This window comes from Ruditapes philippinarum, unplaced genomic scaffold, assembly GCF_026571515.1.
Source record: "Ruditapes philippinarum isolate M1 unplaced genomic scaffold, ASM2657151v2 ctg15721_1_1_1_1, whole genome shotgun sequence".
NCBI lineage: Eukaryota > Metazoa > Mollusca > Bivalvia > Venerida > Veneridae > Ruditapes > Ruditapes philippinarum.
Window position 1 is genome coordinate 5,425 of NW_026854830.1, and position 15,084 is coordinate 20,508.

The following is a 15,084-nucleotide window of genomic DNA, read 5'->3' on the forward strand; positions in this document are numbered from 1 at the left end:
GTTGTGAAGTATAAAAATGTGGAAACAAAGTGATCCCTCGGAAGCATTAATCACAACAAAATCACAAGAGAATTGAAGACTCGCAATGTCTTCTTCTACCAAAGAAATTCAAAGCTCGAAAGAGTCTTAACTCTTCAGTGTTATCGGAACGATATCAAAGCATTTACTCTAATAGTCAAATGAAGATAACATCCCTTAAAATACCCTTAATGGTTTGAAATACATATTTTCAATCTCTGTATCCATATACGAAAGGCGTCACGATACATTGATAAAGGTAGCCCTCTGTGGCACCGATTCATGGCTGAGGAATAAGATCTATCAGAACTTGTATCTGAATAGAATTTAGCGTGTGGCATGACGGTAACATCCCACTTCCAAAAGTGCTTCACAAGCTCATATGTATGTGATAGAGCATTATCGTCAAGGAGACAAGCATTCATTTATTCTAACATAGGGTGTCGTTTCTGATAATATGTCTTGAGCATTTTTAGTAAAGCATCTCCTCAGCAATTCACCTGTAACAATTTTGCTCTTATTCGCCGAAATTTGAACAGCTATATCAGCACAGATGGAAATTTTGCAGAAAAGTACATGCTTTATGCTTATGACAACTACATGCCTTCTACCGAGTTTAAGGGGTGTCATTGGCCGAGTGGTTAAGGTCGTTGACTTCAAACCACTTTCCCCTCAACGCTGTGGGTTCGAATCCCGACAGAAACTTTGGATTCTTTCATGTGACGAAGCTATCCAGCCAGCTTACAGAACGTCGGTGGTTCTGCTCAGATGCCCGTCCGTGCCTGAAATAATGCACGGAAGGGCACCTGAGGTCTTCCCCACCAGTAAAGCAGGAACGTCTCGATATGATCTATACTGTGTCGATGTGACGTAAAACCCAAAACAAACAAAACATGTTTAAGGCAATATTTTGTTTCAAATTGTTCTGACTACTTCAAAAAAATGAACTTATTAACTGTCTCATAAGATACCCTAGAAGACAAATTAAACTTCCCAAATACTGTAAAGGTACAGTTCAACCAATGCCCGAGTTTTGTACGCAATTGCATATTAAAATCTGGCAAAGGTTGGTCCTTCTCATAACTAAATAACATGAAAATTGCTGTAAATTCTAATTTTTAGCTCAATATACACCCATATTTGCTAACAAAATTTCAACAGTTATCAATGACTGGCTTAATTGAATATCCAATTAATTTTAAAACTGTGTTAAGTTGAAAATTTTACCAGTGGAAAAGTATTGAATCGAGCTATTCAGGCGTGTAAACATGCACGAAATCGGACAAGGCGTCATCGCACTGCGATAAAATATACATTACATATCGGAAGAGGAACTTACAGAAATTGATCCCTGGGAATAAGCTGCAAAATAATCGCAATGACATGCGCAACGCTGAACTTATATAGAAACATTTAAAATTTTAAAAATCAATAAAAATGATGCATAAGAAACAAGCCTTTATACTTAATTTGCGTTACACTTTACACCCTTCAGTCTGCAAGTAAAATGCTTACAGTTTGAAATATTGAAAATGTGTCTTAGGCGGATATTACTGTTTTGCTCAAAATATCCGGATTACTGGTTAAACGTTATGTTTTTAAAAAGCATTTCGGCAAAAATGATCGTTTGAAAGAGCGTTTAATATCTCAATGGAAACTGTTTGAGATTGCATTTCAAGATTTTTTAACAGGTAAACTAAAAACTCCTATCAAATACAAACAAAGTGTGTATTGATGTTTGAATATGAGACAATTGAATTTAATATAGATAAATATAGAATCCCTAAAGAAAGCCCAACACGGCAAAATTGAAAATGTTGCAGGCTCGGTTTGATTGAGCCTGTTCATGGACGGTACTGGAAAGTGCAAGTTACCGTCCACGCCCCCTAGCACCGGCTTAAGCAGAATTCAACATTTAAACGTGAAATAGTAAAGCCATACTACATCACCTTGTATATGTTTATAGCTCCCTGTTCATTTGCGATGAACCTTACTGGCTGCATTTTTACTTGACCCTTATTAACTCTTTATTGTCACACGAAGAGTGGATTCACCGCCATCCTGACAAAGTTTTATAGTACGCTTATAGAAAAAAACCCACAAACAAATATTTAATATTTTCGTCTTCAAATCCCTAAATGAACTGTTTCAATACGAAATTTCGACGATTCCATTTTCAGATTGAACAATTTAACATAATACACCTGTAAATCGATAATTATTTTAATGAAATGTGACACTTTGTAAAGACGTCAATTACTACATAGCACGCTTTCCGTAAAAAAACGACCTGTCTGACTAAAAGCATAAGATTTTTAAAAAGTTTAGATTATCAACACTTTGCTAAGGATTTTCAATTCGTTTTATCATCTTATCAAGGAAAATTGGAATAAGACACATTATGCCTAAGGCACTGTCTATCTTTAGAGCGTTTCAAGTGAAAGAAAGTAAACACAAGCGAAAGAAGAATAGCGAAGAAATTTCCTTCGGATTCCAAGCACTACAGGATTCCTATACAAGACAGGCTGTGCAAGTATCCCATGTGTCTAAATAGCCCTCATCAGTCTGAGATATTGGACAAAGATAATTTTCGTCATATCCATCATCTGTGTCGGTATGCACAAGAATCTGAGAGAGATATGATTTCCCTACGTTTTTTTATTTGTTCAGTTTCTCATACGCTTTGGTTTTTTTAAATAAACCCTCCATTTCTTTCTTTTTTTCTTCCTTTTTATCTTTTTTGTTCTTCTTTTCCTTTTCTTGCCTTCTTGTTCCGTTTCTTCTTCTTGATTGTGCTGTCACTCTCTGTTTTTTTTCTTTTCATAATTTCTTTCTTCTTTTCATTTTATGTGCATTTTCTTCTGATTGTTCTTACTTTCAATTTTCGAAAGCATTCTTCAAGCTTTAACTGCACAGTATTACTATACGTGAGGTATGATTCCTTACAATAAAGACCAGAGAAGAATAAAAATACGTTGATTTAAATTCATGATTGGATTACCCAGTTGTTAATGACATAAAATGACAGCAATATGCAATAACAGTACAATATCGATAGAGCTTCCCTTGCAATCCTACTGCCGCGTAAAGATGTCACACTTTCTTTGATGTAAAAACCTGAATAGAAAGAGTAATTTTACAATGATATTTACTTAAAATTGAGGAGCATGCAATGATAATTACAACTTTTTTGTATTTACTAGACGGCTTTCTTGAAACAATACACTGTTGTGTAACTGTTTATTATGTACCTTTCCGAATATCCGGAATATTATTAATGTCTATCGTCATTATGTTAATTTACAAAAAAGCTCTCAAAATGATCTGATTTCAACAAAGAAAAATACTGCAAATGGAATTCCAATAACGTATTTTTTAATTAAACTCAAAGCACATTTAACACAACAGTTATCAAAACTATAGAGTAAAGATTATCCTAAAGACTACTTTTCTTGTATAAGTTTACAATAATAAGGCAAAAATGAATAATGTACTTTATCAATATCATACACAACGTATAAATTTGATTTTCTACAATATAATATATTTTTTTTTACACTTTTACACGTGAACGACAAAAACATGCAAACATATGCGTTAATAGCCAACGTAAGACATAACGCTCCTTTATAGAAAGTTCCTTGTCTTTTTGCAAATTTATATTCTTGTAAACTTACAATAGCCGAGCCTTTTTTATATTTATTTTAATGAAGATGTATATGTGTTTAACTAATATTGGTCATTCATACTCCTTCTGGCAATTAAAAAATGCATTTTCGATTGGTATATGATAACCATTTGCATATTTAAAGGAAAAATAAAGCTTGAAAAAAATCGTAAACACATTGAAAATTCTAGCCTGTGATTCAGGCGTCGATATGTTTTGCTTATGCATGACATACGTGCTCGTTCGTGAGCCTGTCAGAGTTTTTTAATTTATGACGAAAATTGACTGACTGGAACCCATGCTATGAAAATACATAATAATGAGCACAGCAAACACTAGGTAGAAGAAAGGAAGAGCGGAATTAAATGAACGCAGCCGCTTATAAACCCCCACAATACAGAACCACAAACATTGAACTAAGTTAGGAGAGGACGCAAGGATGGGAATTTGCTTCAGCTCCTAGTCTTTCTTCTAGTATTTTCATAAAGGAACTTTATTTTATTACAAAACGTTTACAGTTAAGGCTAAAATCAAACAAAAATATGCATTCTTATTCCTGTTTGATAAAATTTGGGCTTTTTACCAATACCATGCAAAACACAAATGAATAACTTAAGATATGAAGAAAAACTTGCATAAATAGAATGTATAAAAGAAACTACATATATTAAAGTGATGATGTTTATGAACAAATCACATTGAATAAAAATATAACAACTAAAATACGAGTGTTAGAAGGAATATAACATCATGATAAACTGCAACCAGCATATAAACAATATCAAAATGAATTACAATCAGATAATTATAAAAGTATCTTGATGATGTTTAACTTGAGACATCACAAGCTAAAATATATACAGTAGTGATCCATTTTGTAAGTTATCCGTTGTAATAAAATCCATGATAGCCATGCAAAAATTAGATCCATGTATTTTAACAATAACTCTTTGAATAGTAATTTTAATACTTAACTGTATATTCTATTATAATATGGTATTGTTAGTAAAGTAGTTCCGTTTACAATTATATATTTTCATTCCGTTGGGTCATTTTTATTTTTGCGATTCAAAATGAATTCACTTGCATTATATGTCTATTACACACGTTCTTAGAATTTGTTTGTTGCATACATTGTGAAATACATCTCTATTTATAAGCAAATATACGGAAGAAACAGTCATGTAGTGTACTTTAAGTATTGGTTTTGCATACATTTCTATATAAAAACACATGGTATACACTGGGAACTGTCGTGTGGCGTGTGTTTGTATTTCTATATATATATTTACACCGAAAACAGTCATGTAGCGTAGTTTGGTATGGGCAATACATCTCTGTATACATATTTACCTAAAACAGTTATGTAGCGTTGTTTGAGTAAATGTTATATATATCTCTAACTAGGCAGATATACACCGGAAACATTTATGTAGCGAAATTTCAGTAAATGTTACATATCTCTAAAAAGGCAGATATTCACCAGAAACAATCATGTAGCGAAGTTTGAGTATGTATTATATATCTCTAAATAGGCAGATACACACCGGAAACAGAACTTCAGTTGCTCCTGAAATAGAAATATGACATCAGTATAATACAATGGAACTTTGCACTCAAGAAAGGTTTGCTTCCCCGAAAGTAAGTATCAACAAATATAATTTGCAAATTCCGTGCAAGTAAAGTGCTTTTCATCGTTTTTAAAATAGGTTTCGGATAAAATACACTTTTCATTTAACCGCGTATCTGTAATGTGCACGTCGTTTTTGGATTATCTTAAAGCTGTTTATTCGATCGAAGATCTGTTTTCTAGAAAATAGTAAAAGGAAAGACGCCCCATACATGCTTACCATTGAGACAGTTCATCAGTCCTCATTTATTGATTTTATCAGCATAAATATATTGTTTATTGAATTCATTTCAGAATTATCATTTAGAGTGAATATTTTTCTAAGAAACAAAACAATCTTACCACCCCTGTTATAGCTTGTCGGCGGTGTGTCCTAATTTTTCTAATCATATTGACCAAACTCACTTGTCGCTCAGCCTCTAGCTTCTCAAGGAGTGAATACAAGGTACAAAATAACCCAGATCTCTCATACCCAGTCCTTTATCATGTAAACAAATAATATTGTTTATAGTACTATATATATAGCTTAATAATTTACTGTTTATAAATATACTATTTACAATTCTTATCTGGTATCTATTTATCTTAAAAGAATTATGATAATTAGAAAACTTAATGTTGTTCAGCAAGACAAAATTGTCATACAGTCTGTTTATGCCAACCTTATGCAAATGTAAGCTATCGTCTTTAGCATCATCTGTGTCGGTATGCACAAGAATCTGAGAGAGATATGATTTCCCTACGTTTTTTTATTTGTTCAGTTTCTCATACGCTTTGGTTTTTTTAAATAAACCCTCCATTTCTTTCTTTTTTTCTTCCTTTTTATCTTTTTTGTTCTTCTTTTCCTTTTCTTGCCTTCTTGTTCCGTTTCTTCTTCTTGATTGTGCTGTCACTCTCTGTTTTTTTTCTTTTCATAATTTCTTTCTTCTTTTCATTTTATGTGCATTTTCTTCTGATTGTTCTTACTTTCAATTTTCGAAAGCATTCTTCAAGCTTTAACTGCACAGTATTACTATACGTGAGGTATGATTCCTTACAATAAAGACCAGAGAAGAATAAAAATACGTTGATTTAAATTCATGATTGGATTACCCAGTTGTTAATGACATAAAATGACAGCAATATGCAATAACAGTACAATATCGATAGAGCTTCCTTGCAATCCTACTGCCGCGTAAAGATGTCACACTTTCTTTGATGTAAAAACCTGAATAGAAAGAGTAATTTTACAATGATATTTACTTAAAATTGAGGAGCATGCAATGATAATTACAACTTTTTTGTATTTACTAGACGGCTTTCTTGAAACAATACACTGTTGTGTAACTGTTTATTATGTACCTTTCCGAATATCCGGAATATTATTAATGTCTATCGTCATTATGTTAATTTACAAAAAAGCTCTCAAAATGATCTGATTTCAACAAAGAAAAATACTGCAAATGGAATTCCAATAACGTATTTTTTTAATTAAACTCAAAGCACATTTAACACAACAGTTATCAAAACTATAGAGTAAAGATTATCCTAAAGACTACTTTTCTTGTATAAGTTTACAATAATAAGGCAAAAATGAATAATGTACTTTATCAATATCATACACAACGTATAAATTTGATTTTCTACAATATAATATATTTTTTTTTTACACTTTTACACGTGAACGACAAAAACATGCAAACATATGCGTTAATAGCCAACGTAAGACATAACGCTCCTTTATAGAAAGTTCCTTGTCTTTTTGCAAATTTATATTCTTGTAAACTTACAATAGCCGAGCCTTTTTTATATTTATTTTAATGAAGAGGTATATGTGTTTAACTAATATTGGTCATTCATACTCCTTCTGGCAATTAAAAAATGCATTTTCGATTGGTATATGATAACCATTTGCATATTTAAAGGAAAAATAAAGCTTGAAAAAAATCGTAAACACATTGAAAATTCTAGCCTGTGATTCAGGCGTCGATATGTTTTGCTTATGCATGACATACGTGCTCGTTCGTGAGCCTGTCAGAGTTTTTTAATTTATGACGAAAATTGACTGACTGGAACCCATGCTGTGAAAATACATAATAATGAGCACAGCAAACACTAGGTAGAAGAAAGGAAGAGCGGAATTAAATGAACGCAGCCGCTTATAAACCCCCACAATACAGAACCACAAACATTGAACTAAGTTAGGAGAGGACGCAAGGATGGGAATTTGCTTCAGCTCCTAGTCTTTCTTCTAGTATTTTCATAAAGGAACTTTATTTTATTACAAAACGTTTACAGTTAAGGATAAAATCAAACAAAAATATGCATTCTTATTCCTGTTTGATAAAATTTGGGCTTTTTACCAATACCATGCAAAACACAAATGAATAACTTAAGATATGAAGAAAACTTGCATAAATAGAATGTATAAAAGAAACTACATATATTAAAGTGATGATGTTTATGAACAAATCACATTGAATAAAAATATAACAACTAAAATACGAGTGTTAGAAGGAATATAACATCATGATAAACTGCAACCAGCATATAAACAATATCAAAATGAATTACAATCAGATAATTATAAAAGTATCTTGATGATGTTTAACTTGAGACATCACAAGCTAAAATATATACAGTAGTGATCCATTTTGTAAGTTATCCGTTGTAATAAAATCCATGATAGCCATGCAAAAATTAGATCCATGTATTTTAACAATAACTCTTTGAATAGTAATTTTAATACTTAACTGTATATTCTATTATAATATGGTATTGTTAGTAAAGTAGTTCCGTTTACAATTATATATTTTCATTCCGTTGGGTCATTTTTATTTTTGCGATTCAAAATGAATTCACTTGCATTATATGTCTATTACACACGTTCTTAGAATTTGTTTGTTGCATACATTGTGAAATACATCTCTATTTATAAGCAAATATACGGAAGAAACAGTCATGTAGTGTACTTTAAGTATTGGTTTTGCATACATTTCTATAAAAAACAACACATGGTATACACTAGAAGCTGTCGTGTGACGTGTGTTTGTATTTCTATATACATAAATTATTTACACCGAAGCCAGTCATGTAGCGTAGTTTGTATGTGCAATACATCTCTGTATACAAATACTTCGGAAACAGTTATGTAGCGTTGTTTGATAAAATGTGATATATATCTCTAACTGGGCAGATATACACCGGACAAATTTATGTAGCGAAATTTGAGTGAATGTTATATATCTCTTAACCAGAAACAATCATGTTGCGTAGTTTAAGTACATGTTATATGTCTCTAAATGGGCAGATATATATCTGAAACAATCATGTCGCGAAGTTTGAGTATGTGTTATATATCTCTAAATAGGCAGATACACACCGGAAACAGAACTTCAGTTGTTCCTGAAATAGAAATGTGACCTCAGTGGCATACATGTATAATACAATGGAACTTTGCACTCAAGAAAGGTTTGCTTCCCCGAAAGTAAGTATCAACAAATATAATTTGCAAATTCCGTGCAAGTAAAGTGCTTTTCATCGTTTTTAAAATAGGTTTCGGATAAAATACACTTTTCATTTAACCGCGTATCTGTAATGTGCACGTCGTTTTTGGATTATCTTAAAGCTGTTTATTCGATCGAAGATCTGTTTTCTAGAAAATAGTAAAAGGAAAGACGCCCCATACATGCTTACCATTGAGACAGTTCATCAGTCCTCATTTATTGATTTAATCAGCATAAATATATTGTTTATTGAATTCATTTCAGAATTATCATTTAGAGTGAATATTTTTCTAAGAAACAAAACAATCTTACCACCCCTGTTATAGCTTGTCGGCGGTGTGTCCTAATTTTTCTAATCATATTGACCAAACTCACTTGTCGCTCAGCCTCTAGCTTCTCAAGGAGTGAATACAAGGTACAAAATAACCCAGATCTCTCATACCCAGTCCTTTATCATTTAAACAAATAATATTATTTATAGTTCTATATATATAGCTAAATAATTTACTGTTTATAAATATACTATTTACAATTCTTATCTGGTATCTATTTATCTTAAAAGAATTATGATAATTAGAAAACTTAATGTTGTTCAGCAAGACAAAATTGTCATACAGTCTGTGTATGCCAACCTTATGCAAATGTAAGCTATCGTCTTTAGCAAAATTACTTGTGAATTTAAGACCTCATGATTGTGAAAGAAATAGCACTACCAGTGATGATTTATTGGATATAGATAACAAATCGCTGTAAATACTTGTGCACCTCATTTGTTTATCTAGAACATTTAACATTTTAACATCTCAGTATGTAAGATAGTTCTGGGAGCCTACGAGGCAGACGGCTAAAGCATTTTATCGAAAATATTGTTTCACTGATTTTTGAACAACAAAAAATAAATTTAAGAACATTTTACAGCATTTATATTTTACAATTTTTTATAAAGTTGCAAGTTTAAAAGCTGACAACCATTGAGTTTCTAAAAAATTCAAATTCAAAACAGATTTCATTTCATATTCCTGAAAATAGCAATTTCACCTGCAATGTTGAAAAAACAATTTAGGGAAAGTAGGAATAGAATTGTTTTTAACTTACAAGCAGTGGACAACTACATGTGAATTGTTATTTGTATGATGATTTACACGTTTTTCAACATCTTTGATAAAATGAACAAAGTCTTCAACAGTGTCAGGAACAGTGTTAGATTCCGCCCATTTCTTATATTGGAAATGATAAACTGTTTTCACTTCACTCTGCAAAATGATATGTAAACTAGATAAAGATATACTGTAACAATAAATAGTTCAGATACCCCATTCAAAATATCGATGACAATCAATATGAAAATATGCAATCATATGTTTAATCACTTTCAATTGTTACTAAAAATGCAAACCGCTAATACGTTCACTTGTATCATATATTTTGATACCGGTAGTTTGGTCTTAAATCAATACTGCTTTTACAAACAGTGAAAGGAAATATTGTATTATTTTCAAAAATCACCGAGGAACAGGACATGAAGTGGAAGCACACTTGGTTCAAGCGAGCGAAATTTTTGCAAACCTTACACATTGGCTCATAGTCATAGTCATGGAATTTTTAAACGTATTTTGTCCAGGAAAATTATTATATTTTTTTTTTTAATTTTTCTATTCATTAAAGCAATGATTATTACACACTTGGTTTTAGGTTTTAGCTTCCTAGTTTCTGATTTGAGTTCTAAGTTTTAAGTTATTGAAAACTCACCTGATCATGTACATATTTTGAGATTTGAAAAGTGACTACTCTGATCAGTTTTTCTACTTATTTCTTAAGTTATAGATAACTATTTAATTTACTTATAAATGAATTTATTTATTGAACCAGGTGTGCAACCACTATACGTCATTTCCCTTCATTAAGATCCTGCATAAATAGAATGAATGAACATCACCTTCCTTGTTATATTTCATGGTGTTTGTATATTTTTGTATAAAATATGACGTGTGTACACTAGAAGAAAAATGATAAAGATGTTAAAGACTTTCGCAGAATAATAGACAACATCATATAGAACAATTTTTTTTAATCTATATGTACCTGATTTGTATGTGTAATGGTCAGTTTTTTGACAACAAACTGCTGTTTAGTTTCACATTTCGAGCTTGTTACAGTAAAGTTTCCACATATGTATGTCTTGTTGTCAGCTGGGAGATATTGGCCATCATTCTGACATGTAATACATGGTAATATACCAGCTGGTCAACAAAAAATTTACGAGTAAAAACACAAACGAGATATTAACTCTTAAATGAAAAAGAATATGAACAATTCTATGAATTCATCACATATTTCAGAGGTTAGTTAAAAATATAAAATACTTAAACTGAAACAAGTCAAAACATCTTACATTGAAACAATGTTTAAATGGTAAGCATTAACTCAAAACAACATAAAAGATTTAAGGTGAAGAATGAGTTACGACAGATTTACGCACATTCTGTATGATTATATAGTTCGATTACTCCCTTTTTGTGGATTTTTTTCTATAAATGCAATGTATGATACTTAATGTATGTACGAGTTGATTTTGTATAATTGACTATAATGAAAACTATTCAGTGAGTGTTAAAATCAACTTATATACATCGCCCTGTTTAAACGGCTGATCCAGTGCAATTACACATGCGCAGTTCTGTTGATATATCATACAGACAAAATCTTCAATAGTTCCTGCTAGTGGAGATTGTGCAGCAATAAACAAGTTTTTGGTCTTGAAACTCTGAAACATATTTCAAATTAAAACGTCATTTGTTTGATCATAAATTTTCCAACACTGCATGTATTTCTATAATTATGAATTTTTGGTTTTGAAACTCTGACCTAAGTAGGTTCTCTTAATAACATCTGAGATAATTTTCAAAAACATTTCCACATTTTAATAGAAAACGAATGTATTTATTGCTGTTATATACACTATTTATAACAACAACAAAATTAGATAAACTCATTTTATAAAGTATAAAATAGTGTTATATCAGTTTGTATTTTACTCACGCTTATAAACACGGCATTTATGTAGTCATGGCTTGAGTGGTGCGACCTTGCAACAAACAGTCTAACTCTACTGCGATTGGCTTAAAAATAATGATCAACAGTATTTAAAAGTATTTTAAAAATTCTTCTTTTGTGTCATTATGTGAAATGGTGTGTCAAAGCAACGAAACTTATAGACATTTTACTATGTATTTTACTAAAATTTGTATACTATGGTGTATGATATGGTGTCATCAATACAATAAACTAAGAAAAGGGTGACGATCTCTTTCTGAAAAATATATTTCAACTGTTCAAATACCGTAAAGCAGGATATTTTTGCGTTCAGAAAATTTCGCGGTTTTGGCAGTAATCTAATTTTAGCTTATCCAATTTTAGCGATTTTGTTGTACTTGTTTCTTTTTCCTGTTTCCTGGTTTTAATGCCAGTTTTTTTTTAGATCATGCACCATCGTCACACATTTATTATCTTAAACGATTTACTGACATATGTTAAAAGTTAATAAATACAAACCAAACCATCTAAGTTGTTTTCTGTTTACACCATGTATCTTGGCATTTTTTTTACAATTTTAAACTGTTGAAGAGTATGTCAGAAAAGATTCTGCAACTCAGAAGTATATTAGTTAAATTAATGAATTTGTGCTTTGAAATCTGTACATAATTAGGCGGAAAAGACACAAAATATGTACCAGGAATCTCAGAATGTCTTCTATTTTTGTTGTTATGGCGTTTTCTATTTTCTTCACGATCATCTAAATCATCCTGACATTCTGTGTCTACCTCTCGCTGTAGAATCTACAAGATTGTCAAATAAAAGCTGTACTTATTACCATTCTACAGTAATTTCATAAACATTGACCGCTTATAAGAGTAGTAAAAATGACGAAGCAGAGCGACGGATTTTTAAGGTTTCCTGTGTTCCTCAGAAGTATGTCTTTGTTGTTTCATACTGTTTTGGTGACACTTTTGTGTCCCTTGTTGTTTTCTCGTCTACGGTAAGTATCTTTCCCTTTGCCCCTAGTTTTCTTTCTTTATTTACCCCCCCCCGTCCTTCTCTGGTCTCCTGTCCCCTTCCCCTGTGCCCTTTGACTTTATGGGCCTATTATTTGTTTTCTTTGAGATCCTTATCAGTTACTAATTTTTTCTTCTTATGTATGTTTTTTGTGATTAACCTGCCCATGGTCTTCCTTGTGCCCTGTCCTGTTTTTGGTTGGGGTCCTCCAGGGCTTCTTGTCACTGGCTCTTATTGCTGGATCGTGTGGGGGCTGCGTCCATTGAACGCCGCCTTTCCTTGTTGATCTTGTTTATCATATTTCAAAGCTTTAGAGATTTGTTTCTGATAGGCTGTGCACGGTCAAACATTTTTTCATATGAACGCATACTCATTTGACTTATAAGTACGTCAAAGACTAAGTACATTAAGATATCTCGTGGCAGAAACCAAACACAAAATTAATATTTATAGACTTCTTACGTTGAAATTAATTTCCCGACAGCAATGATATGTAAATTATGTTAATAAATGTTCTTGCCTGGTACATATCTGTGAACTTTTGTTCATCTGCTTCATACACTATTGCCTGAATTGCCTCTGCAGTAAGAGTTTCACAATCAAATGTAAGTGAATGTACAAGAGCTTTGTGGAGAAACATGTACTGCTCCTGTAATTCAAGTAATATGTTTCTTTACTTTATATTAGTATATAAATCTATGAGTGAATCATAATGGGCACAACTAAACTGAATACATACAACATATACGTGGTATCAAAATAAAACTTTATTAAAACGATAATATAAACTGTCTGCAACTGATAAAAGATAAAACTTACAATGTCCCATAAATACACATTGAATCAAATATTACATCTCTACATATCCACTCCAGCACCTACTTGAAAGTAAAACTGTAGTTCATATTTTGACATTTTAATTTGACACACATATTACAACATAAGCTTCAATGTGTTGTCTACTATGATTATTTTAAGCAACTTTTCAGACACACGTACATTAATATGATACTTACACCTGTTTGTACCATGTTCACCCTTTGTCCTCGCATTTTGTTGACGCAATTAAACACATCAACGGAGCCTAAATCCTTGCCTTCCTCCGTTAGTATGTCTAAAGCAATGTATGTGCCGGTCCTCCCTACACCAGCACTTTGATAATATGTTGAAACAACATTATTTAAAACATCAAATACATTGCTTTGATAGATTTACAGGGAAACCCAAAATGAAATATTTCTTCTTATATGAAGCGATGTAACCGGATACACAAAGAAACATTGGAAATTCAACAAGTTAAATGTCATTCTGTTTATTTATAAGCAAAATTCAGATTTAATAACTTATTTTAAATAAAAAACATTAACAGAGATGCAGGAAATGTGGACAAAACACAATATATTTTAACAAATCTTGCACTGTGAGTTACCAGTGTATTATCTAAAAATAAATTTAGAAATAGCTATTTTTTATACGTAGGATTTGTTCTTATTGGATAGTTCACTATAATTATGTTAAAAAGATCAATATACTTATTATCTTACTGCCTTTTTACATTCCAAAACTATTAAAATACTATTTAGCTTCCCTGTTCTGACTGCAGTCACTATTTATTGAAGTTAAATGAATTGGTTAGCCAATACCAATAAAAGTGAGAAAGTTATGTTAATATAACAATATCATAAGTTCATTATCTGATCAACATTTCAGAACAGCAATCTACACCAATTAACCAGTATGCGACTATGATACCTGCAGTGGGCTATAACCGGACCTCCTAATGTAACAGGAACTGACTTCACCCTCTGTCTGAACTCTACAAGACTTGTCACCTCCTGGGGAACACCTTTATCCGGCCAGGCTGTATAATGTAGATGTATCACATTTCTCTCTTCTTTTTTCTTAAGAACAAAGACAAGTTTGCTTATGAATTAGTAAAGAGAGTACATTTAACTTTTTTTTAACTTTATTTTACAAAAATATGCATGTGTAGTTTGAAAATAGTCAAAATATCAGAAAACATTTGACTGCTGTTGTATTCTGATAGTTTAAAATAAAAGAAAATGTTTAAGGATTAAAAATGCCTTAAGACTAAATGAAAATTAAGAGAATAGTAATTTTTATACGTTAATGATTTGACCTAACTGGTATCTTACATTTATAGCTATTGCTATATAAATTTCATCTAAAGGGAAATAATCAAATCAGATATTAAGTTTTTTTTTTTTTTT

General features: G+C 31.5%; 1 protein-coding gene and 1 long non-coding RNA gene across 2 annotated transcripts; both read right to left on the reverse strand.

Moving 5' to 3' along the window:
- Positions 1 to 4,332: 4,332 nt before the first annotated feature.
- On the reverse strand, positions 4,333 to 5,993 carry LOC132741216 (uncharacterized). The gene is made up of 2 exons (XR_009627255.1): positions 5,658 to 5,993; positions 4,333 to 5,255 (listed from the first exon to the last, which is right to left on the reverse strand). It is a non-coding gene; the product is annotated as an uncharacterized LOC132741216 (long non-coding RNA).
- Positions 5,994 to 7,720: 1,727 nt separating this feature from the next.
- Positions 7,721 to 14,754, reverse strand: LOC132741217 (receptor-type tyrosine-protein phosphatase alpha-like; the record flags this gene model as incomplete). Its single annotated transcript, XM_060729345.1, is given in 10 exon segments — positions 7,721 to 8,699; positions 9,113 to 9,248; positions 9,896 to 10,053; positions 10,883 to 11,011; positions 11,430 to 11,564; positions 11,840 to 11,919; positions 12,531 to 12,636; positions 13,374 to 13,502; positions 13,870 to 14,005; positions 14,606 to 14,754. Coding segments are annotated over 10 exon segments (1,236 nt in total), but the record flags the coding sequence as incomplete, so codon positions are not given.
- Between the last annotated feature and the right edge of the window lie 330 nt (positions 14,755 to 15,084).